General features: G+C 49.9%; 1 protein-coding gene across 3 annotated transcripts in view; it reads left to right on the forward strand.

The window, feature by feature from the left end:
- The window catches only part of pcsk5b (proprotein convertase subtilisin/kexin type 5b), an 80195-nt gene extending 58015 nt beyond the window's left edge, over positions 1-22180 (forward strand). The window contains exons 23-39 of one of the 3 annotated variants that reach the window (XM_064297057.1): positions 6595-6697; positions 8087-8223; positions 9917-10117; positions 10462-10530; positions 13096-13138; positions 13683-13825; positions 14063-14263; positions 14365-14451; positions 14691-14889; positions 15129-15343; positions 15577-15819; positions 16166-16399; positions 16787-16964; positions 18359-18576; positions 19631-19731; positions 20168-20363; positions 20699-22180. In XM_064297057.1, the coding sequence (XP_064153127.1) occupies positions 6595-6697; positions 8087-8223; positions 9917-10117; positions 10462-10530; positions 13096-13138; positions 13683-13825; positions 14063-14263; positions 14365-14451; positions 14691-14889; positions 15129-15343; positions 15577-15819; positions 16166-16399; positions 16787-16964; positions 18359-18576; positions 19631-19731; positions 20168-20363; positions 20699-21150 (3020 nt within the window). In that variant the 3' untranslated portion in view covers positions 21151-22180. Of the gene's footprint in view, positions 1-1107; positions 2974-6594; positions 6698-8086; positions 8224-9916; positions 10118-10461; positions 10531-13095; positions 13139-13682; positions 13826-14062; positions 14264-14364; positions 14452-14690; positions 14890-15128; positions 15344-15576; positions 15820-16165; positions 16400-16786; positions 16965-18358; positions 18577-19630; positions 19732-20167; positions 20364-20698 lie in introns of those variants that run through there. The other 2 variants (XM_064297060.1, XM_064297059.1) reach the window with 2 other exon arrangements.
- The last annotated feature ends 218 nt before the right edge of the window (positions 22181-22398 follow it).

A 22398-nucleotide genomic window follows, 5' to 3' on the forward strand; every position in this document is an offset into this window, starting at 1 on the left:
ACACCATACCGCTCTACAACTAACACCATACCACTCTACCTCTAACACGATACCACTCTACAACTAACACCATATCACTCTACCTCCACACACCACTCCATTCTGCTGTAACACCACTCCACTCTACCACTAACACCATACCACTCTACCTCTAACACCATACTGCTCTACCACTAACACCATTCCACTCTACCTCCAACACCGCTCCACTCTGCTGTAACGCTATATCATTCTACCACTAACGACATGCCGCTCTACTCTAACCCCATTCCACTCTACCTCCAACACCATTCCGCTCTACTCTAACCCCACTCCACTCTACTCTAACCCCACTCCGCTCTACTCTAACCCCACTTCGCTCTGCTTTCTCTAGCGTAGCGGTAGCTCATGGCACAGCGGACGTTACTCTGGATGTGCCGGTTTTGGCAATCTTTCTTTTAAATTTTTTTTTTTTTTTAATGGTTTTTAAACTTGTAGACATGAATCTTCCCTTATTTCTCCATCTCTTTGCTGGCTTTCATCTCCTCCTTTCTTTTGATTGATTGATTGATTGATTGATGGATGTTGTCGGAAGCGGATGTTAATGATTTCAATGTCTTGCCGGTGATACTGCTCACTGCTGCCGCCTAGTGATGCTGCTCAGTGCTGCCCCCTAGTATTCCCTTTCTCTCCTTCCTGGTGAGATGATCACGGCGATGTGGGTCAAATTATTGAACTTCATACTTCTCATAATCACTTTATTATTCTTTAAAAGGTCATTTGTGAAAAATGATACTCATTGACCATGAATGTGTTACCAGCTTAAGGATTTGTATCATTTCTAATTGTTTGATGTTTCTTTCTTTTTTCTTTCCAAATTTCCTATTCCCTTTTTCCGAAATGGATTCCAATCATTTCCTGCCCTGGAACCGTGATATTCCTTCCTGTTCCTGTTCCTGTTGCCGTGACAACCGCTCCTCCTCCTCCTCCTCCTACTGTGGATCAAAAAACCCACTCTGCTGTCCCGCCTTGACCTGATCATGTGATCCACCTGTCCTGACCAATCACGTGACCAATCACCAATTTTTCCCCTTTCCCCTGTCTCTCTTGCCCCTGATCTGGGGAAAGCAAATGAAGAATCTTGGGCTGAGGGCAGCTTCTGCGTTTTGGTGAAAAAGAACAATCTGTGTCAGCGGAAGGTTCTACAGCAGCTGTGCTGCAGAACGTGCTCGCAAAAAGGGTGACCCGTCTCCCAAGGGGGGAGGGGGGGGTGCAAAGGCGAAACACATTTATAGCGATAATTTATATGGAGGAGAAAAGAAAAAAAAAAGAAAAAGAAAGAAATCTGTGCCTCCCCACACTTTTCCACGGGAACAAGGCGGACTGAGTCTGGGGTTAAGTGACGCGACAGCACTACAACAAACCTACCTTCTCTCTGCACCAGGACTGACTGCAGGGCATAGCATCTGGAATTCGAACAAAAAGAAAATAAAATAACAAAAAAACGTGTCGGTATTTTGTGACCAAAGCATCGATGCCAAATTAATTTTTACCTTGTCAGAGTAGGAGTTATAGTTTGCTCGGGGCATGGGGGGGGGGGGGGGGTGAGGGAGGGGAGGGGTAGGGGGGTTGGGTGGGGGGTGGGGGGTGACATCTTTTCAATGTTTACTTCCATTTTTTTTATCACAAGTGTGGTTCCGAGATAAAAAAACAAAAAACTGTGGAATGATTACAGTTGTGTATTGTAAATAAACATGAAAGGTCGCTTATTAACGTGAAACATTATTTGTAATGTTCATTTTACATCCTGGAAGCTCCGCTTTACCTGTCACAGGTGTGTACATAGCAAGGGCCTAACTTCAATTAAACCTCACTTTCTGTTCGGCATTCTGTAATATCCCACCACCCTCCAGGCATGCACACACACACACACACACACACACACAAGAATTTATTGCTATACTTGTGAGGACTTCCCATTGACTACATTCATTCCATAACTCCTAACCATAACCCTAATCCCAACCACTACATGCCTAACCTTAACCTAATTGTAACCCTAACCCTAAGTCCTAACCCTAAAACAGCCTCTTGAACTTGTGGGGACCGGCCAATGGTCCCCACCTTGCATAATTTTCCTCATCTTTCTATCCTTGTGGGGACATTTGGTTCTCTCAAAGATAGTAATACGTGTCCACGCACATACACACACACATACACAAAAGAACATAACCAGATACACAGTACATAAATTGTTTAGTTTCAAATGAAGACAAATACTAAAAAAAAATTTCCTTTTTTTTCAGTTCCATTTTAGATTTTTAAACTGCTCCCTCTCTCTGCTCTGAGCTTGCTCGACAGGAAAAAAAACTTGAAATTTATGGGATCTTTTCCCTGCTAGGGCCAGGGATAGGAAGATCTCTATTTGAAGTGGATTTCTAACATAGTTTCATTGGTTTAACACTTGTTTGGAAATAAGTGGCCCTAGTTCAGTGTTTATTTTTTTTGGGGGGTTTTTTTTGCCTCATGTTGGTATAGCACAATGCCTCCGTCAACCTCAAAATATGTGCACACCCACTTAGGGCAGTATGTCTATGGAACCACAGCAAAACAGAGATGGAGCTAGTGCTGTTATCGAATTATTCACTAAGTATTAATCACAAGGTGCGGATTATGTTTCACTAATGAAAATGTTGGAACAATCAGGATTCTTTATTAATATTGATAAAAAAAGCATATTTAAAATGTACATGTAATAGGTTTCATAAGCTTGCGGTCATGATTTGTATATTGAACCTACAAAATAAATCTCAGAATATAGCCTAAAATGTTATTTTTTATGCGATTTTCAAAAACGAAATGTAAACCTTCCAAGCCAAGAACTGTCTGAACTGAAATGTTAATTAGGATTAAATTTAAGTGTTGGTTAGGATTAAAACTTAAATAAAGATCTATCAGCCATGTTTCCCTCTGGATGGACTGACAGAAAACCAACAGTCTTCTGCTGTTTTGTATTTATTTTTTTTTTTTTTTGCTGTTTGAAGACGGTTCTCTAAAGACGTTGATACAAAACTGATTAATTGTACATGACCTCTGACCTCCGGAGGCCTTACCACCTTTAACCCAGTGATGCCCCATGGGAAGTTCAGAGAGTGGAAATGAGAACATGACTCTTGTTGGTCACTTCCTTTTCGAGAAGGTAAATGACTGTGTTGTGAAAGGAGGAAGGTTTTTTCACTGTGTGACTGCCTGACAGAAAGCCTATTCTGCAGCTCCCTCCGCAGTTCATGCCATTGCCTCACTCTGCCACTAGATGGTAAAGGCACACAATGGCCGTTCATATTCTTTCTTTGTTTGTCCCTAACTGCGCACCGTAGCTAACACATGGGTGCGTGAACCAAAGGTATGTATGTTCAAAATGCTTTCCTTGCCTCCTTTCCTAGAACGGAGGGCCAAATGGGTTTAGCCAAAAAAAGGTCATATCAGGCGCAATTTAATTAAATGTAATTAATGAGTCTGAAATTCCTCCACAGATTCTTTTTGCGCCTCACTGGAATTTGAATGCAGAGCAAAGGCTTCTGGGATACGTGTGTCTGGGGCGGAGCTCCAGCGTGCAGTTTGGACCTCCCCCCCCCCCACCCCCGCCCCACCGCTCCGGCCCTTGTGCCTCCCGTGTAGAATCAGAGCTGATGGAATGTCCCGCCTGCAAGTCTCCCCCAGTGCTCTTACTCCACTGCAGGTGGATCTGATTCCTGTTAAAGGCCCTGAGAAATCCACCAGCAAAAAAAAAAAACCCAACAATATCTAACCCCGCCCCTCCCCTCCTCCTCCTCCCGCTCAGCTGTTCTGAAAGCAGTCCATCATCCGCCCGAGACACAGGCATTATCTGCGAATGACACTTTAACAGCGCATTTGCTTTATTTATTACCGGGAGGAGCGTGAAAGTGTTGTGCGGCGGCGGCGCGCTGTAATTGGCTCGTAAAGCATGTTTTTCTTTTCTCCCGTACGCCGCCGTATCTTGGCCAGATTAAATGTAATCTTTGATTTATCGGCTAATCGGAAATGTCGAGGGGGGGAGAAACGATGAGAGATGTTTCTGTCCTTGTTCCGAGGCCACGCCCCGCCTGCCCCACCCCACCCCACCCCACCCCCCCGGGCTGCCCTCTGATTATGGAGCTTCATCCGTTGCCCTGGTTTGGCGGCGGGGTTCTCAGTGTGATCTGCACACCTCCCCTCAGTGTTGCCCTGGGCACAGCGGCCCATAAGATCAGCAGGAAACGGACGTTTGTAAAAGAATTATCATTACAGTGGGAGCTGCGAGTCTCTGTTCCCCCCCTCGTCTCTGATTGGCCGCTTACGAGCCTTGCTTCAGGCCGCGCGGAGGGCCCCATCCTCCTCGTTTCCGCGGTTACGCCGCCACTCGCTTCTCTCGCGGGTCTCATTTCTTATTTAGCGGGACGCACGCGGGCTCCGCGACGTGCTTTTGTTTTTTTGGGTTTTTTTTTTTATACAAGCCCTCCTGCGCTTCGTTCCGCGAGGCGAGGGCGGAGACGCGGAGCCGTGCGGGCAAAGCGGAGCCTCCCATTGGCCCGTCGAGCTTTTCCACGCTCCTGTCCCGAGTGCAGACGTGATGCGTTCGCCCGGTCAGATGTTCCACTGGCAGCGCGCTCTTCCAGGCGAAGGTCTGAGAGAAAATGTAAATATTTAAAGGATTTTTTTTTTTTTTTAAGAATGTGAGAGTGGCAGACAGTTATTTTTATTCACACAGGAGATTAGAGAGAATGGGAATGCCTCGGAATGAGAGTTATGTGGGTTTGCTTCTGATACGGTCTCAGGTTTCTAATTAGCTTTCAGGCAAATGTACTGTATTCAAATGTAAAACATTATAAAATACTATGCGTAAAACTTATATTTAAGACAGTGAGTATTTGTATAAATGTATAAATATATGAGATTGTAAAGCTGGTAAGATTTCAGCCATTGAAACACTGAGCTGTAAAAAGGTCGCTACACTTTAGCTGTAAATAAAAGCAAAACTGCCTGATTAGTATTGGTTTATTACCTGTTTTATTAACAACGCAGGAGGTAACAATGCATTTATGAACACCTTTAAACGATATAAATCATGCAGTGTTCACAATTAAAAATACTATGGTCTGGAAGGATTCTGTGCAAATACTTATAGTGCAGCCTGTAAGTATTTGCACAGTTACACTGTTTTTTTGTTGTTCTGGCTCTACTCCTCCATATTGGATTCGAAGTGAAACAATGGATGTGAGGTTAAATTGCGGACTGTCAGCTTTAAAATTAGAGTATGTACATCCGTATTGAATGATCAGTATAGGAATTACAGCCCTTTTAATACATTAATTAATAACATTACATTAATTTTTATGCAAATACTTGGCTCACTGTGTTTAAAACGCTCTGCCTCTGTCATTAATGAATCATATTGAGTGTTTCCTTCTCAATATTTATGAGGGGGTATAGCTATGGCTACCACACCAGAATCGCACCGTGAAAACTTCTGTACAGAAGTCTTAAGTTTCAGGGTCTCGACCCTCTCTGAGGGGTCACAGCCGCTGGGGTCAGGGAAAGGTCAGGGGTCACGCAGGTTACCCGTGAATCTTTGCCCCGCTGCCGCTACACACGAGTTTCATGGCACGTCCCCAGCGTGCCCACCCCCCCCCCAGCCTCCTTAATTTGGCCAATTGCCTGTGGCAATCAGGTGAAGTCATCCTTCCCTTGCTCAATGGCCAAGCTTTCCACAAAGTCTTATGCAGATCCATTCATAACTTTTGGAGACATCCTGCCAAAAATACAGACAGACAGACAGACGGATGAAATGGGGTGAAAACACATAACCCCCCGACAACTCTGTTGGCAGAGGGTAAATATCAGGTGGTCGAGAGATTCCACACGCTGGTCCAAGATCCTGAAATCCTCCTGCGTGCAGGAAAAGATCTGGAAGGCCTCCGGTTGGGTACGAGGAGAAGCCAGCCGGCACGGGCACGGCGCCGGTTCCCGGTGGTGGCGGCGGCTGGGATTCCCGCCGTAGAGTTAGCCACGCCGCGGCGCAGCAACACGCGTGTGCTAGGGACACACCTTCCGTGTCAAAGAGCCAATAGCAGCAGAGCCACCAGAACCCCTTTCCTCACACATGCTAGCACAGAAACTAACGGAGATTCCGCAGAAAGAGGTGGTTCCAAGGCTGGCGTTCCCAGCCCTGTTCCTGGAGATGTACCGGCCCTGATTCAACCAATCGGCAAGCTCGACGAGGTCTCCAGCTGTTGAATTAGGTGTGCTTTGTTTGGGTTGGAGTGAAAACCCACAGATCTCCAGGAACAGGGTTGGGAACTGCTGTTCAAAGGGGACTATACTATGCACTTACACACTCACACACATACACTCAGACATACGCACTCTCACTCATACATGCACTTGCACACGCACACACTCATACATGCACCCTCATACACACACTCACTCATACAGTACATGTATTCACACACATTCACACTCATACATGCAATCACATACCCACATACACGCACTCACACACACTCATACACTCACACTCATAAGGACCTATTCTCTCGCCCTCTGATTTGTCAGGTGAGTATCTGACGGAACGGGGCAGGTGTCACCTGTGTTCCGCGTCGTGTTACAAGTGCACGGGTCCCGAGGACACGGACTGCATCAGCTGCGGCTTGAACAGGTGAGTCTACCTGAAGACAGGTTACCTGGGAGATTATATCAGAGACAGATTACCAGAGAAACGGAGTACCTGAGAAACAGATTAGCTGAGAGACAGATTATATGAGACAGATTACCCGAGAGACAGATTACCTGAGAGGCAGATTATATGAGAGATAGAGTTTACCTGGGAACAGTGTGCCTGCCTGTTTGGAGACGTGAGCCCCATGTGACCCCGCCCCCCCTCATCTGCAGCTGGTAACCCCCCCCCAACCCCCCGCAGAAGGAACGGCTCACAGGAGCTTTGAAGTTCCCTCCAAAGATTTTTATCTCTCAGCCTTTAAAGTCGAGAGCTTTGTCTCCGAAATAAATAAAATAAATAAAAAAAACCCGAATCCTTTAAACTCCCTTTCCTCTGCTCCCTGGGACCCCCTCGTTTCCCCAGGTGGGTTGAGGAGGAACCCTTTCACCCTTTCTTATCTGGGAGTGTGTGTGTGTGTGTGTGTGTGTGTGTGTGTGTGTGGGTTTTCGGTGGGTGTGTGTGAGGGTGTCTGGCAGTGTTGCTGAACCAATCGATGGTGGGGGTGTGTGTGTGTGTGTGTGTGTGTGTGTGTGTGTTGTGGGGTGTGTGTGTGTGTGTGTGTGTGTGTGTGTGTGTGTGTGTGTGTGTGTGTGTGTGGTGTGTGTTGTGTGTGTGTGTGTGTGTGTGTGTGTGTGTGTGTGTGTGTGTGTGTGTGTGTGTGTGTGTGTGTGTGTGTGTGTGTGTGTGTGTGTGTGTGTGTGTGTGGTGTGTGTGTGTGGTGTGTGTGTGTGTGGTGTGTGTGTGTGTGTGTGTGTGTGTGTGTGTGTGTGTGTTGTGTGTGTGTGTGTGTGTGTGTGTGTGTGTGTGTGTGTGTGTGTGTGTGTGTGTGTGTGTGTGTGTGTGTGTTGTGTGTGTGTGTGTGTGTGTGTGTGTGTGTGTGTGTTGTGTGTGTGTGTGTGTGTGTGTGTGTGTGTGTTGTGTGTGTGTGTGTGTGTGTGTGTGTGTGTGTGTGTGTGTTGTGTGTGTGTGTGTGTGTGTGTGTGTGTGTGTGTGTGTGTGTGTGTGTGTGTGTGTGTGTGTGTGTGTGTGTGTGTGTGTGTGTGTGTGTGTGTGTGTGTGTGTGTGTGTGTGTGTGTGTGTGTGTGTGTGTGTGTGGGGGGAAGCTTTTCCAGCACAGCTGGAGCCTGTGATGCTGAAGGACAGCGCTAGCCTCTGGGCAAAAGCTCTAAAATTACCGCATGAAAACCAAATCGAATTGGCCGAGGAGCGGGCTTTGAAAAAAGGCCGGAAAAAAAAAGTTCTGAGACTGGCCAGGTGACCCGAAGGCTCTCTGACGGAGCAGAATGCTGATTCTACCTGTGCCCTCCTCCTCCTCCTCCCCCCGCTCAGGTACTTCGACGAGGGCAGCTGCAGTCTCCAGTGTTCCCCTGGGAAGTACCCGCTGGACCGGCAGTGCCACCTGTGCCATCACACCTGCGGGGACTGCGACGACGGGGGTCCGGACAACTGCACCAGCTGCGACAAGGGTGAGGCCCGTAACCGCTAGCAACCGGGTTTACAGCGCGCCGGTCATGCTAGCGCATGTGTCTGTGCTACAATTTCGTTTGCCGATGTTTTTTTTACGTTACTATAACATGCTTTATATTTATATTGCTGTTCTTGATCCTGAATAGTTCTCTGCTGTTCTTGATCCTATATTGTGGATCTCTCATTTTGATGGAATCCTCCTGGTCAGGTCGGGATTGTAAGTGGACACATTCTTCGTTGGCCTTATAAAAATAAAGGACGTATTGATAAAAACCACATATATAAACAAGCGCAGAGTAAGTCCGCATTCCCTCGCTATGAGGAACTCTAGGACGGCGTCCGGTTGAAAGGAGGTCAGCGAGAAAGGGGGGATTGTGCCGTTGAGCGTCTCAAAAGCGCGAATCTGCCTTTAATACGACTTCGCCGGCACACAAATCTGCCCTTAATCTATCGAGCCGCTACACGGCAGAGATCAAAGGGTCCTCAGCGGCAGTTTCTTTATGAGCTGCAGACTTGTAGTTTTTCTGGAAGTTTCCGCGAGGAAAACAAACCCTGTTGAACCGTCTTGGTTAATTCCAACCTTGTGGGATGCTAAAGCGGAGGGAAGTGCTTATCTAAGTGAAATACGCTTCACGTTATGTTGGGTTGCTATGGGGTGGGAGAGAGGGAGGGAGGGAGGGAGGGAGAGGGAGAAAAGGAGGGGAAGTGTCATGTGTTTTCGGTGAAGGTTAAAGGTCAGTGAGAAGGGCAGCGTAGGACACTCAGATGGTGATGCCCCCCCCCGACGAAATCCGCTGGCTCTGCGATTTCCTTTGAAACGAACGGTCCGCTGCTCGTCTGCATTTCCAGCGGGAAATCCGCTGTGGAGAACGGCACAGCTATTGGCTGCTCCAGGTCAGGGGCCACGAGGCGGGGGGTGGGGGGGTGGGGGGCTGGGGAAGGGGGTGAGGGCAGTGGGGGTGGGGGTTGGGGGTCCTTGGCTTCACGAAGGCTTCAGCTAAAACAGCTCTGCTGGGACTCGCCAAGCTCTCCAAGCAGCCTACACCAGAGCTGGGTCAAATCTCTGCAGATTTTCATTGAAAGATGTTGCAAACCAAAACATGCAGTCATATGAAATAAAGACTATATGATATATATTATCTACCAACAACTAAACAGAATCCGTTCTGAATATTGCTGAAAATACTAGGGAAAATTGTCAGTGATCTGCAGGAAATTTACCAGTGTTTGAAGGGGTAAAGTTCAAATTTAGGGCCTATTTACTAAAACTTTTTAGCACATGCAAAATCAATAACATGACCAATGATTGGTCATGGTATTTGTTTTGCACCAATCATTGGTTGTGTTATTCTCCTGCAGATTAAACTGAATCCCCTCAGTAAATGTTATACAGGACATATTAATATCAGCTGTAACATTTTGGAGTAAAACTCTGACTGGGCAAGCCGCCACAGGTGGCAGGCGTCGGCCAGGTGAACCGAGGATGAGAGGTAGAGGGCGTGTCCCTAGCAGACAGCGTTTGGGATTCTTTCCAGGGAGGTATTTTTGGGCCCTCAGACAAATGTTTGTAAAATGTATAAATGTGTTTCCTGTCTGCGATGCATTTCAAATTTTTAATTTGAATTGAGGAAAGGAAGAGGGCGGGCTACGGGCTGATTTTCGGCTGCGCTGTCCCGTGTCTGCACCCCACAGATAAATTTGGGGTGGACCGGTACCTGTTCCAGCAGCAGTGCCGGGACGCCTGCCCGGAGGCGCACTACCACTCAAAGGAGCACACCTGTGAGCCCTGCGGAGACAACTGCAAGGTGTGCACCTCCTCCCACACCTGCATCACCTGCGCCTCCTCCTTCTACCCCAAGGAAGGGGCCTGCGTTCGCCTGGACTGCGGGGAAGGTAGGTTTCACACACACACGCACTCTATACACTACACACACACACATACACATACACTCTGCAGACACACATACACACACACACACAAACACACGCTCTCTGCAGACACATACACACTTACCTCACATACACACACACACACACACTCTACAGGCACACACACACACTCAACACTCTATACACACACTCTACACACACACACACACACACTCTCACACGCGCACACACACACACACACACACACTCTGTATGGGCTTTATGAGGCTGGGCAGGTGTGAGTGGGATTAGAGAGGGGGCGGGGCCAGGCTGTTGACTGCTTGTCTGCTGTGTTGTTACCTGCGCAGGTGAGGTGGAGGACCCTGTGTATGACGACTGCTTGCCCTGTGAGGAGGGGTGTAAGAAGTGCTTCCCAGGTAAGCTCACCTGTGTCCGGATCTCAGGAAGCCCCTCCCCCGATCTGGGGCTCGGCACTGCTGTCAGACGGGGCTCCAAAGGGGCTGAAACAGGGCGCTCTTCAGAAATATGCACCCCCTCTGGGGCTCACCGAATCACTGACCACAGCCAACTCTTAAGGGGGTGGGGGGTAAAGAAAAGAATGAGGAGTGGAGAGAGAGAGAGAGAGAGGGACAGAGGGAGAGGAAGAAAGACAGAGAGGGAGAGTGATAGAGTGAGAAACAGAGAGAGGGAGAGAGAGTGATTGGTGAATGATGGATAAAGAGTGATAGAGGGAGAGGGGGAGAGAGAGAGAAAAAGAGAGATATGTGAGAGGTTTTGGGGTGAGAGGCTCATTGGACAGTCGAAGATGGGCTTCGCTCCGTCCAGGAGATCTGTCCCACAGAGCTGCCCCCCCCCCTCCCTTGCTGCCACATGACTCACCCCTCTTTTATTTCTGTCTGAATGGAGAGCTCTGGGATGCGAGCGGAATGAGATTATCCCCGTGCAGTGAGCGAGCCTCAGAGCAGGAGACAGGAGCGGGACGTTCCCCCCGAAACGCGGCTGTCAGGCTTCATCAAAGCCCCCTCCAATCCCCCCTCCTGCCCCCACGTCTGCCAGGTTCCCCAATAATACCCCCCCCACCCCACCCTGGTGGTTCCCCCCTACCCCGGCGTCTTACTAAAGTTTTGGTTCCTAACCTGGTTGGTTGAAAATTCTCCGGGATCAGCAGGAGTGTGTGTCAGTACACAAGCAAGGCTGGCGGTGAAACAGGAAGTTTGGGCTGCGTCCCCAGACTAGCTGGCTGGCTATAACCACACCAGCCTTGAATCTGAGCGAGATAGGCCTGCTGCTCGCTGACTGGAGCGGGTGAATCAGCCGCTGGCTTCGATCGCTCGGTCTCTCCGCGCGTACGCTACCTCCGTTTACCGCTTGGCTGTCTCATACGCGCCTGGCTGTTGTTTCTTGGGGTTCCACTCCGTGCTCCCTTCTCCCCCGGCACGAACTCTTCGTCTTTTTAAAAGAGGAGATATTTCTGCGGCTGGAGAAGCCAAGCCCCTGCAGTTTCGGTTCCCGCTCCTGACACACGCACACGCACACACACACACACACACGCACGCGCACACACACACACACACACACACTTTCTGGATAATTAAACGCACAAGAAGGAACCTGTTTGACACTTGGGCTTGTTGCCGAGCGCTGCGGCGTAATCTCCATGCTATCTGGAGGAGCCGCGCTCGCGTCTGTCTGCTTCCTGATGGAATTGCCCTCTGGCAAGCACAAAATTTTTTTTAGATTAGTTCCCCCCCCCCCCTTCCTTACCCCCCCATACTTGAAGGAGTATAAAACTGATTCCACACTATTTCAGGTCTGGTGTCAGTGAGAGTCAGGGTGTTTGCGATAAGCCTCTTATCTCTTTACCTGCAGGACAGCTGTGTGTGTGTGTGTGTGTGTGTGTGTGTGTGTGTGTGTGTGTGTGTGTGTGTGTGTGTGTGTGTGTGTGTGTGTGTGTGTGTGTGTGTGTGTGTGTGTGTGTGTGTGTGTGTGTGTGTGTGTGTGTGTGTGTGTGTGTGTGTGTGTGTGTGTGTGTGTGCATTTGACATTTCTTTCTGCTTGGTGATGATACTTGACAGTTGAGTCAGCTTTCAGAAACCAGTGAGAGCTGCACTGTACGATCCTGAATTAGATATGCCATTGTGCCCCCTAGAGGCAATAGCAAACCATCACAGGGCAAATAACTAACTGCTGTCGTGGACTGGCAGGACCTGATTCAGGGTCTGGAGTTCCTCTCATTGCTCTATTTCATGTACCTTCATTGTTCTATGTGCACTCTCTTGCTCTCTAATGTAACTCTCATTAGTTCCTTTAGTAAATACACGTCTCATTGGTACTCCAGTAAGGGCACTTCTGATTGGCTCTTTAGTAAGTGCGCCTCTCATTGGGTACTTCAGTAAGTGCACGTCTTATTGGTTCTTCTTTCAAGTGTCTGTATCATTGGTTACCTTACTGAGTGTAACTCTCATTGGTTCATTTAGAAAGTGTAAATATTATTGACTACATTAGTAAGTGCACCTCTCATTGGTTACTTCAGTAACACAGTATTAGCACAATTATCCTGTAATATTTTATAGATTTATTCTTCTTTTCTAAATCTCAGATTTTACCCATCATATTAGTCCATCAGTAATGTCAGAATTGCAATCAAATTGCTGAGATTTTTTGGTTGGGTAATGCACAATGACAATCAGAGTAGCTGCTTTCATAGAGGAAGAGCTCAACTTGCCTGAAAGCTGTGGGAGAAGATTGCCCCCTGGTGTCCATTATCGGAGCTATTACCTGCATTTTAAACAGATCACAAGCCATTGAAAATACATCAGCAAGGTAGATGTGAGGATTTTTTTGCACACAGTTATAAACTAAGGGTGGAAAAACAGTGAGTCAGAGCCTGACCTGACTCTAACATGCCTGTGTGTGTGTGCGTGCATATGTGTGTGTGTTTGTGTTTGTCATGCTCTGACCTGTATTTGATTTTTCTGCAGGAAACCCTAAACACTGCATCACATGCAGGGAGGGGTATTACAAGTAAGTTCATGTTTAATGCTTGTTTCTGCTTGGCAGAGGAGTTACTCTGCACAAACTATGTGGGAGGAGGTCGGCAGAACACCATCTTACAGGGACATCACTGTAGCACAGCCGCACACGTATCACCCATAGGCCTCAAAGTTTGGTGTTGGTCTCAGTATTATTAGCAGAAACTCAAAACAAGGTGTTTGTGTGTGTGTGTCTATGGGAGTGTGTGTGTGTGTGTGTGTGTGAGGGGGTATGTGTGATTGTGTGAGTGTTTGTGTGTGTGTGAGAGAGTGTGTGTGTGAGTGTGTGTGTGTGTGAGGGTGTGTGTGTGTGTGTGAGAGAGAGAGAGTGTGAGTGTGAGTGTGAGCGTGAGCGTGAGCGTGAGCGTGTGCGTGTGTGTGTGAGAGAGAGAGTGTGAGTGTGTGTGTGTGCGTGTGCGTGCGTGTGTGCGTTTGTGTGTGTGTTTGTGTGTGCGCGTGTGTGTGTGTATGTGTGCGTGTGTGTGTTCTCCTGGTTTTGGTGTATTTCTGAGCTCCTCTGGTCTCTCTCTGGTCAGGTACGAGCTGCAGTGCTATAAGAGCTGCCCAGAGAGGATGTACGGCCGCGACGAACACATGACCTGCGAGCCGTGCGACGACAACTGCGTGAGCTGCGATGAGACCCAGTGCTACTGGTGCGAAGACCACCTGTTCCTGTCAGGTAAACTCACCTGTTCCTGTCAGGTAAACTCACCTGTTCCTGTCAGGTAAACTAGCCTGTTCCTGTCAGGTAAACTCACCTGTTCCTGTCAGGTAAACTAGCCTGTTCCTGTCAGGTAAACTCACCTGTTCCTGTCAGGTAAACTCACCTGTTCCTGTCAGGTAAACTAGCCTGTTCCTGTCAGGTAAACTCACCTGTTTCTATCAGGTAAACTCTTTGGCAAATCTTTTTTGGCAGATGACAAGTGCGTGCGGAAATGTGAGCCAGGTTTCTATGGCGATGAGGAGAGTCAGGAGTGTGAGGCGTGTCACCGTGACTGTCGGACGTGTGGCGGGCCGAACTTCGATGACTGTGACACCTGTGAAGCTGGCGTGACGCTGGTGGACGGACAGTGCGTTGTCGTCCACAAGACCTGCTCTGAAAACAGCTTCCTCAATGGTAGGCCGTGACCTCTGACCTGATATGTACATGTACACATATGCACACAAACACACACTTATAAGTATATTAATGATATTTTCTGTGATTCTGGTGTCCAGAACAGACTAATCAATGTGAAGACTGCCATCCCAGCTGTAAGGCCTGCTCCGGTGCTGGAAAGAACAACTGCAACACCTGTGAGAAAGGTAAGTGCACCACCTGTGCTTACTACCTGTACCACTGCCTGTGCCATACCGCTGTCTGTTAGCTGTGCAGTGTCCAGTCTCTTACCTGTGCAAGTTACCTGTGTCTGTCTCCGCAGGGTGGTTTACCTGTGTGAGTTACATGTGTCTGTCTCCGCAGGGTGGTTTACCTGTGTGTGTTACCTGTGTCTGTCTCCGCAGGGTGGTTTACCTGTGTGAGTTACCTGTGTCTGTCTCCGCAGGGTGGTTCCTGACCGCTCGACAGACCTGTGTGAAGACGTGCCCGGTGGGGAGTTTTGGGAATGAGACGTCGGGGCGGTGTGGAGACTGCCTGCCCGGGTGTGTCCTGTGTGAGGACGGGACGCAGTGCCAGCGGTGTCTGTCTGGACCCAAAACCCAGCTGTACCTGGAGGCGGGGCGCTGTGTCCCCCAGTGCCACAGGTTCGAGGAAAATAACCGATATGTTCTTTACCAGGAATGTGTATTTCTGTCGCTGTCTTACATTATTAAAAAAATCAGAAAACAGAAAACTCTGGAACTCTCACTTTGGAACTGTCATTCTGGAACTCTTTCTCACTCTGGAACCCTGTCGTTCTGGTGGTCTCTCTCTGGGGGGTTCTGTCTTGGCCCGGTCCTCACCCCCCCCCCCCACCCCCCCCACTCTCTCCCGGTGTTCTCAGGGGGTTCCCGGAGGAGGGCGAGTGTCGGAGCTGTGCCCCGCTGTGCGCGTCCTGTGAGGGGCGCGCTGCACACTGCCTGAGCTGCGCGGGGCCTGCCGTGCTGCTGGGGTACGAGTGCAGGGAGAGCTGCCCCCCCGCGTACTTCGCCAGGGACGGCGAGTGCCAGCGTTGCCCCAGCAACTGCGCGGACTGCAACCAGCAGGGCCTGTGTAGAGGTGAGGGCCCCTGGGGGCCAGCCCGACACACACCTCTGAGACAGAAGGATGGAGTGTACATTATATATACTCCCTACACACACACACACACACACACAGACTCTGGGGCCTGCCAGGACCAGGAATGGTGATCACTGCCATGTGTCATACCAATAAAGCCTTTTTATGATTGAATTAAAATTGAGAGGGAGAGAGAAAGCCCCAATCACTATCTTTATCCCCCCGTTTCTCAGAATGTGACCAGTATTACTTCCTGCATGAGGACGGTTGCCTGGACGACTGCCCTACGGGGTACTATGCGGACGTGGAGAGGAAGGAGTGCGTGCGCTGTCACTCTGACTGCGCAGAGTGCGACGGGCCGGACGAGGATGACTGCGACAGCTGCAGAGACGCAGCCGCGGTGCGGTACAACGGCGAGTGTCTGCCCAAGTGCCCCTCAAACACCTACCACGACATGGACGCCATGGAGTGCAGAGGTATGGATCATACCAACTCAGCAACACCGCAGGGGGGGTATGGACCATACCAGCTCAGCAACACCGCAGGGGGGGTATGGACCATACCAACTCAGCAACACCGCAGGGGGGGTATAGACCATACCAACTCAGCACCACTGCCGGGGGGGTATAGACCATACCAACTCAGCACCACTGCCGGGGGGGTATAGACCATACCAGCTCAGCACCACTGCGGGGGGGCGGGGTGGTATGGATCGTACCAACTAAGCAACACTACAGGGGGGGGCATGGACCATAAAACTGCTGTCCAGCATAGGAGACTCTAGCAGTGTGCATTCCCATGTGTGTCTGTCTCTCCCCCCAGCCTGCGACCGGTCGTGCCTGACCTGCTCTGGGCCCACCCCCGCCTCCTGCCTGAGCTGTGGAGAGGGCATGCAGCGGGACATCCACGGGCACTGCATCTTCGAGACCAGGTGCTCGCTGCGCTCCTATAAGGACCAGCAGGGGGAGTGCCAGCCCTGCCACCGGCTCTGCCACCGCTGCTCAGGACCCGGCAGAGCCGACTGCCTCAGCTGCAACGACCCGTACTTCCTGCTCAGTGAGTACCACACCGTCACACACAGGAAGTGGCAGTCACATGGGGTCAATGGATGAAGGATGTTGTTTTCCTCAGAGCTTCCTCCATTGCAACGACCCTCAGGGTTGTTGTTTATCTCAGCGCTTCCTTCATCGCTGTGTCCCTCAGTGGTGTTGTTTATCTCAACGCTTCCTCCATCATTGTGTCCCTCGGGGGCATTGTTTATGTCAGCACTTCTTTCATCGCTGTGTCCCTCGGGGGTGTTGTTTGTCTCAGCGCTTCCTCCATCATTGTGTCCCTCGGGGGCGTTGTTCATGTCAGCACTTCTTTCATCGTTGTGTCCCTCAGTGCTGTTGTTTGACTCAGCGCTTCCTCCGTCACTGTGTTCTCCACCGCTGTGTCCCTCAGATCACACCTGTGTGGAGCGTTGCCCGGTGGGGTTCTACGAGGACGCGGAGCAGCGGCTGTGCGAGCGGTGCCACTTCACCTGCGAGTCGTGCCGGGGCAGGCACAGCGTGGAGTGCCTCACCTGCAAAGCTAACCTGCTGAGGCTGGGGCGGGGCTGCGTGGAGACCTGCGGCTCGGGGTGAGACAGGGCAGGGGCGGGGCCAGGGGCGGGGCCAGGGGCGGGACCAAGGTCACATGGAAACCTGAGGCTCTGGGTGAGAGAGGGCAGGGCAGGGCAGGGTAGGGGCGGGGCTAGGGTCAGACTCAGGTGAAAGGCAGGTACGGACACTCCCAGGGCTCTGCAAACCCCAGACCCTCAGAGCAGAGAGCATAGACTGTGGGTTCTGCAATAGGACAGGCAGATTGCAGCGTTTTTTTGTTAAGGGACCTTGGCCTCAGGAAAGGCGCTATATAAATAAAATGTATTATTATTATTATTATTATTATTAATAATATTTTCTTTAGTGAACCCTTCTTCATAACTGCAGCTTTGTGACAATGACAGGTGAGGCGCCATTATGAATTAGCTCAAAAACTAGAGGTTTTAGGCACCTATAACTTAACCACCACCAGAGGGCAGTACATAACCATAAAAAGCACTGAACGGGCCTGTATCCCAGAGCAGTATGACTGTGTTAGCTGGATAGCTGCACTGCGTAAAACCCGGAGAGCCGTTCTGGGTTTCACTCAGTGCAGTTACTCAGCTATCTCAGTAATCCTGCTTCATAATACAGCCCCGTGGTCTCCTCCTATGTGCTAAAACACGCAGTCTAAACATGGTTATGTTTTCACATAAATTATTTTTTGCAGGCTCATCAGATCAGCTGCACGGTTATCTGCGGTTAGGTTTTTCGGGGACGCTCCCCCTGTTGATGTTCTCACTGCGTCCCTCACCCAAGGCTGCCGCCAAACCCAGACTCCACAGCACAGTTTTCCCTTTCCGTCTCACGGAGGAGAGACAGGGAGGGAGGGAGGGACGGGTGCAGCTGAGCGGCTTTGCGTGTGATTCGCCCACTCCAGGCCGTGACAGGGTCATAATGACCCTCCAGTGTGCGCCTGCATCACGAGGAGCAACATTCTTTCCTTCCTTCTTTCTTTCTGTAACGTTCGTCAGCGTGAAACCCAAGTGAATAATTCCCGGGTTTGAAATGAGAGGCTGTAGAAATGCAACAGCCTGTGAAACTGTTCTGCGTTAGAGCCTTGGCATGCCCCGGTCACATGGGGGGGGGGGGGGGATATGGCAGTTAAGAGGGAAGCCCCCCTAAAATCACATGACTTTAGCTCCTCCTACTTTGACCTAAGCCCCGTGCACATACTCTTATTGACAGAGATACTGTACATCAGCAGCAGATGAGCAACCGAGCGGTCAAGTACCTTTGCAAACAGTGTATTTGGCTGGACCGCAACAGCGGGGCCAGCCCTACAAACGCGAATGTCTGTGACTGAGTCACTGAGTGATGAAGTTACGCCATTGGTCGGCCGGTCCGGCCATATACTAGGTTTTGACCTGGTCTTGTTTTTTTTCTTCCTCAGTCACTATGCCAACATGTCGTCCCGCACCTGCCTGCGTTGCGACCCCACCTGTGGGGAGTGCGCCGGGGGCGACGCCGCACACTGCCTCACCTGCAGGCACAAGTACTTCTACCTGAGGGCCCACGGGCGCTGTTACCCCTCCTGCCCGGACGGCTACTACGCAGACACCCGCGCGTGGACCTGCGAGACGTGCCACCCCACCTGCAGGACCTGCACAGGTACGAGGGGGCGTGGCCAGGCCAGGACGCAGAATTAAAGATGGCCGCTGTCTGAGGGCGACAGGATGCTCTCGCAGTACCTCCTAACTGCAGCCACGGCACACGCATCCTCAGCTAAATGACTGCAAATAAAAAAGGATCATTAATTTAGACCGACAGTGCTAATCAAAATGGCAGTTTGTTTTTGATTACTGTACAACCAAACAACCAACCGACCAAACAGCCTGCCTGCTTGTCTGCCTGTCTGTCGGTCTTTGTGTGTGTGTGTGTGTGTTGTGTGTGTGTCTGTCTGTCTGCCTATGTGACTGTCTGTTTGTCTGTCTGTCGGTCTGTCCATCCTAGTCTTCTCTCTCTGCAGAGTGCTGTTTTGTTACCCCTTCCACTCCACGCTCAACATGCATGATCAAGCACTAAGGACACAGCTTCCTGCTCCTGTGTGTGTGTATGTGTGTGTGTGTGTGTGCATACCCGCAGGTCACTGAACCCTGCCTCCTCCTCCACACACACACACACACACACAGGTTTTCTGGTATACATTCAGGCACCCACAGTCCACAGTCTGAGGCGTGTCTGCTTGTGAACCAATGACTGGCCTCTTCCTATCAGGAAAGTTCCAGAAAAAAAAGTATCTCTGGACATTTTTTAAAAGTCATGGTTATATCACGCTGAAAGCGCTACTTTAAAAAAATGATTACAGTTGTGTCCTCGTGTATGTGCACATTCCCTTGTGGCTCACATTGAAAATCAATTATGCATTAACATCTGAAATTTCATTTGTGAAAATCCCCTTGCAAATTTTTAATGTGAAGTATCAGATCACGCAGTCAGGATGGTGGTTAAAGTTACAGAATGAACAGAAGATGGTAAACAGAATTTTATCAAGACCCGATGTCATGCTGTGGTTTTTGAAAGACAGGCATAATGAATTTAAAATGGCGCCTGTGCTCTCTGAATGAGGCTTGTGTAAGATGATTTCAGCCCAGAAGAGGGTTCATGCTTTCTGAACGGAACCGCGAGGACAGCTTTCTGATGCATCGTGGGTATTGTTTTTCAGGGGACGGCCCCCTCCAATGTCAAACATGCTACATGGGCTTCACCTTCCTGGGTGGCATCTGTGAGTCGGACTGCATGATTGGACAGTACGCCACCGCCGTGGTAAGGAAGCTCGCGCGGGTCAAACACGGCCTTTCTCATTTTCTCGGCCTGTTGGTCTAGCAGCAGTGTGATTTCTTACCTCATGAAGTACCTCAACCAGAGAGAATGTTCAGCTGTTAAGCCAATCGGTAGTGACCCCGGAGACATTTCGGCTCAGAAAATCCATCTCCTGATTAATCGTCATGAAAAGTGACATCTTATGGTCCTGACGTCTCGCGTCCCCTTGTCTGAGAAGGGCTGACGTGATCGCGAGAAACCGTTCCAGTCCACCACTCAGACACCCGATTCGACCAATCAGCTAATCGTGTTTTTTTCAATCATGACCTTGATTGGTTGAGCCGGGTGTCTTGGCCAGCCCTTCCGGGATGGGATTGGACGGGACAGGGGCTGCTGGGGGTGTGACCGGGGTGCTGATATATCGGACGTGCCCCCACAGAGCCCCTCCCTGAGCTGTGCGAACTGCGACGGCTCCTGTGTGGACTGCAAAGGCCCCGGCCCCAACAACTGCACCGTCTGCCCCGCCCTCGACCTGCTGGCCAATGACGGCCGCTGCCTGTCCTGCTGCGCGGGGGAGGCACGCAAAGACTCCGCCCCCATGCCGCTGGACTGCTGCAACTGCACTGAGTCTCGAGGTAAGCTATCCCCCCCCCCGCCACTTCCTGCTTCTCTGTGATTGGCTGAGGCAATGAATTGGTGACTCGTACAGGTTGTATTCCTGCCTTTCACCCAATGTCTGCTGGCATATTTTGTATGTTTTCAATGTATGTTTTATGTGTTTGCTTTCTAAGCCTCTCTGTTCTGCCTCAAGTAGGTCTTACTTGCAAAAGAGGTTTTAATGTGACTTTCTAATAGTAATCATAAAAATGATGAATCATGATCCCCATGCCCCCTAAAATTAGCTCCTAGCAGTTACCTCCCCCTCCCTGTCAGTCTGTCCATCCGTACTGAAGTTTGTCTGTCCCCACAGAAGAGTGCATCCTCTGGGTAAACTTTCGCTTCGGGGGGGCGGAGGAGCTGGAGGAGCTGGCGGGGCGACCCATCCTCTTCATCATCACCTCCATCCTCCTCCTCCTCAGCCTGGGGGGCGGGACCTTCGTCTTCCTGCAGAAGCGCTCCAAGAACGGCCCCAAGGTCAAGGCCGGCGGCTACGAGAAACTGGGCAACAGCGGCGGAGGGGGCGTGGCTAAAGGCTCCGCCTCCTACGAGCCCGGACGCTCGGGAGGCTCCGTCCAGTTTGGCGAGTCGCAGCTGGTGGACTACCAGGACCGCGAGGAGGATGAAGACGAGGATGATGAAGACGAGGATATAGTGTATATGGGCCAAGATGGAACCGTCTACCGCAAGTTTAAATACGGACTCCTGGACGAGGATGAAGAGGAAGAGCTCGAGTACGACGATGAGAGCTACTCCTTCCGATAGGGAAAACTGCTCTTTCCGATAGGGAAAACTCCTTCCAACAGGGAAAACTGCTCTTTCCGATAGGGAAAACTCCTTCCAACAGGGAAAACTGCTCATTCTGATAGGGAAAACTCCTTCCAACAGCAAAAACTGCTCTTTCTGATAGGGAAAACTGCTCTTTCTGATAGGGAAAACTCCTTCCAACAGCAAAAACTGCTCTTTCTGATTGGGAAAACTCCATCCAACCATGAAAAATGCTCTTTCTGATAGGGAAAACTGCTTCCTTGCTCCTTTCGATTGGGAAAGCTGCTCATTCTGCTGGGAGAATGGGCCTTCATTCTGCTCTTCACTCACCTCTCTCTCTTTATCAGTTTTCCTTTTGAACCTCCTCGTGTGAAATGGAAGTGTAACAGAACGTCACAGCTCAGAATCAGCAATGGAACTGCTTTAGAATGTTATAAAATAATGGCGAATAATAGAACGGGTGTGTATGAATACAGGGTTATGCCATTTGGTCTGTACAAGCCCCCACGCCCCCACGCCCCCCCCCCCCACACACGCACAAAAAATGTGTTCATGCCCGAAATTTCTCAACAATGTATTTTTTGCAGTGTTTCCCGTCAGAGATTACGGACGCCACGTTCAGGGCAGTAAAAATATTGGGAAAGGAACCGATTTCCCTGCCGCACGGCCATTTCCTGGACTCCTGGGGAAAAGCGAAACCATGACGACACTTCAAATTTTACTGTGCCCGACGCCGTCGTCATCCGCCGTTTTTAATCCGTTTAGACACTCCTGGGCTTAAGAAGGGACAGAATGGACGCTGCGGCACTATTCACATTTTTCTCCTGTCAAAGATCTTTTTTAAAAAAATCACATCTTTTATCTACTGGACTTCAGCCTCCTGCCCTGTGGGAAGCGAATGATTGCTGTTGATTGGTTTTATTTTGTCTTACTGATGTGAAAATGTTCCTTTTTGTTGCAAATGTTTATTTAAAAAGCGATAAGATAAAAAAAAAAAAAAAAAGGTTGAAACCGTGTGAAGATGGAGGGAACGGTCGTCTCGGTTTCCTTTTTTTTACGAACTTCTGTTGAGTCATGGCTCGTGTGTGTCGGAAACCACAGCCCAAACCACTAAATAGGCTCAGGTGTGAGCACAGTGCATATGTGATGTCATTAAATAACTAACCACTAACCCCTAAACCGCATCCGTGTTATCAAGCTGTATTTTTAGAGAGAGACGAGGAGGGAGAGTTTAGCACACACACA

The sequence above is a fragment of the Anguilla rostrata genome, chromosome 10 (genome assembly GCF_018555375.3).
Source record: "Anguilla rostrata isolate EN2019 chromosome 10, ASM1855537v3, whole genome shotgun sequence".
Classification (NCBI taxonomy): Eukaryota; Metazoa; Chordata; class Actinopteri; order Anguilliformes; family Anguillidae; genus Anguilla; species Anguilla rostrata.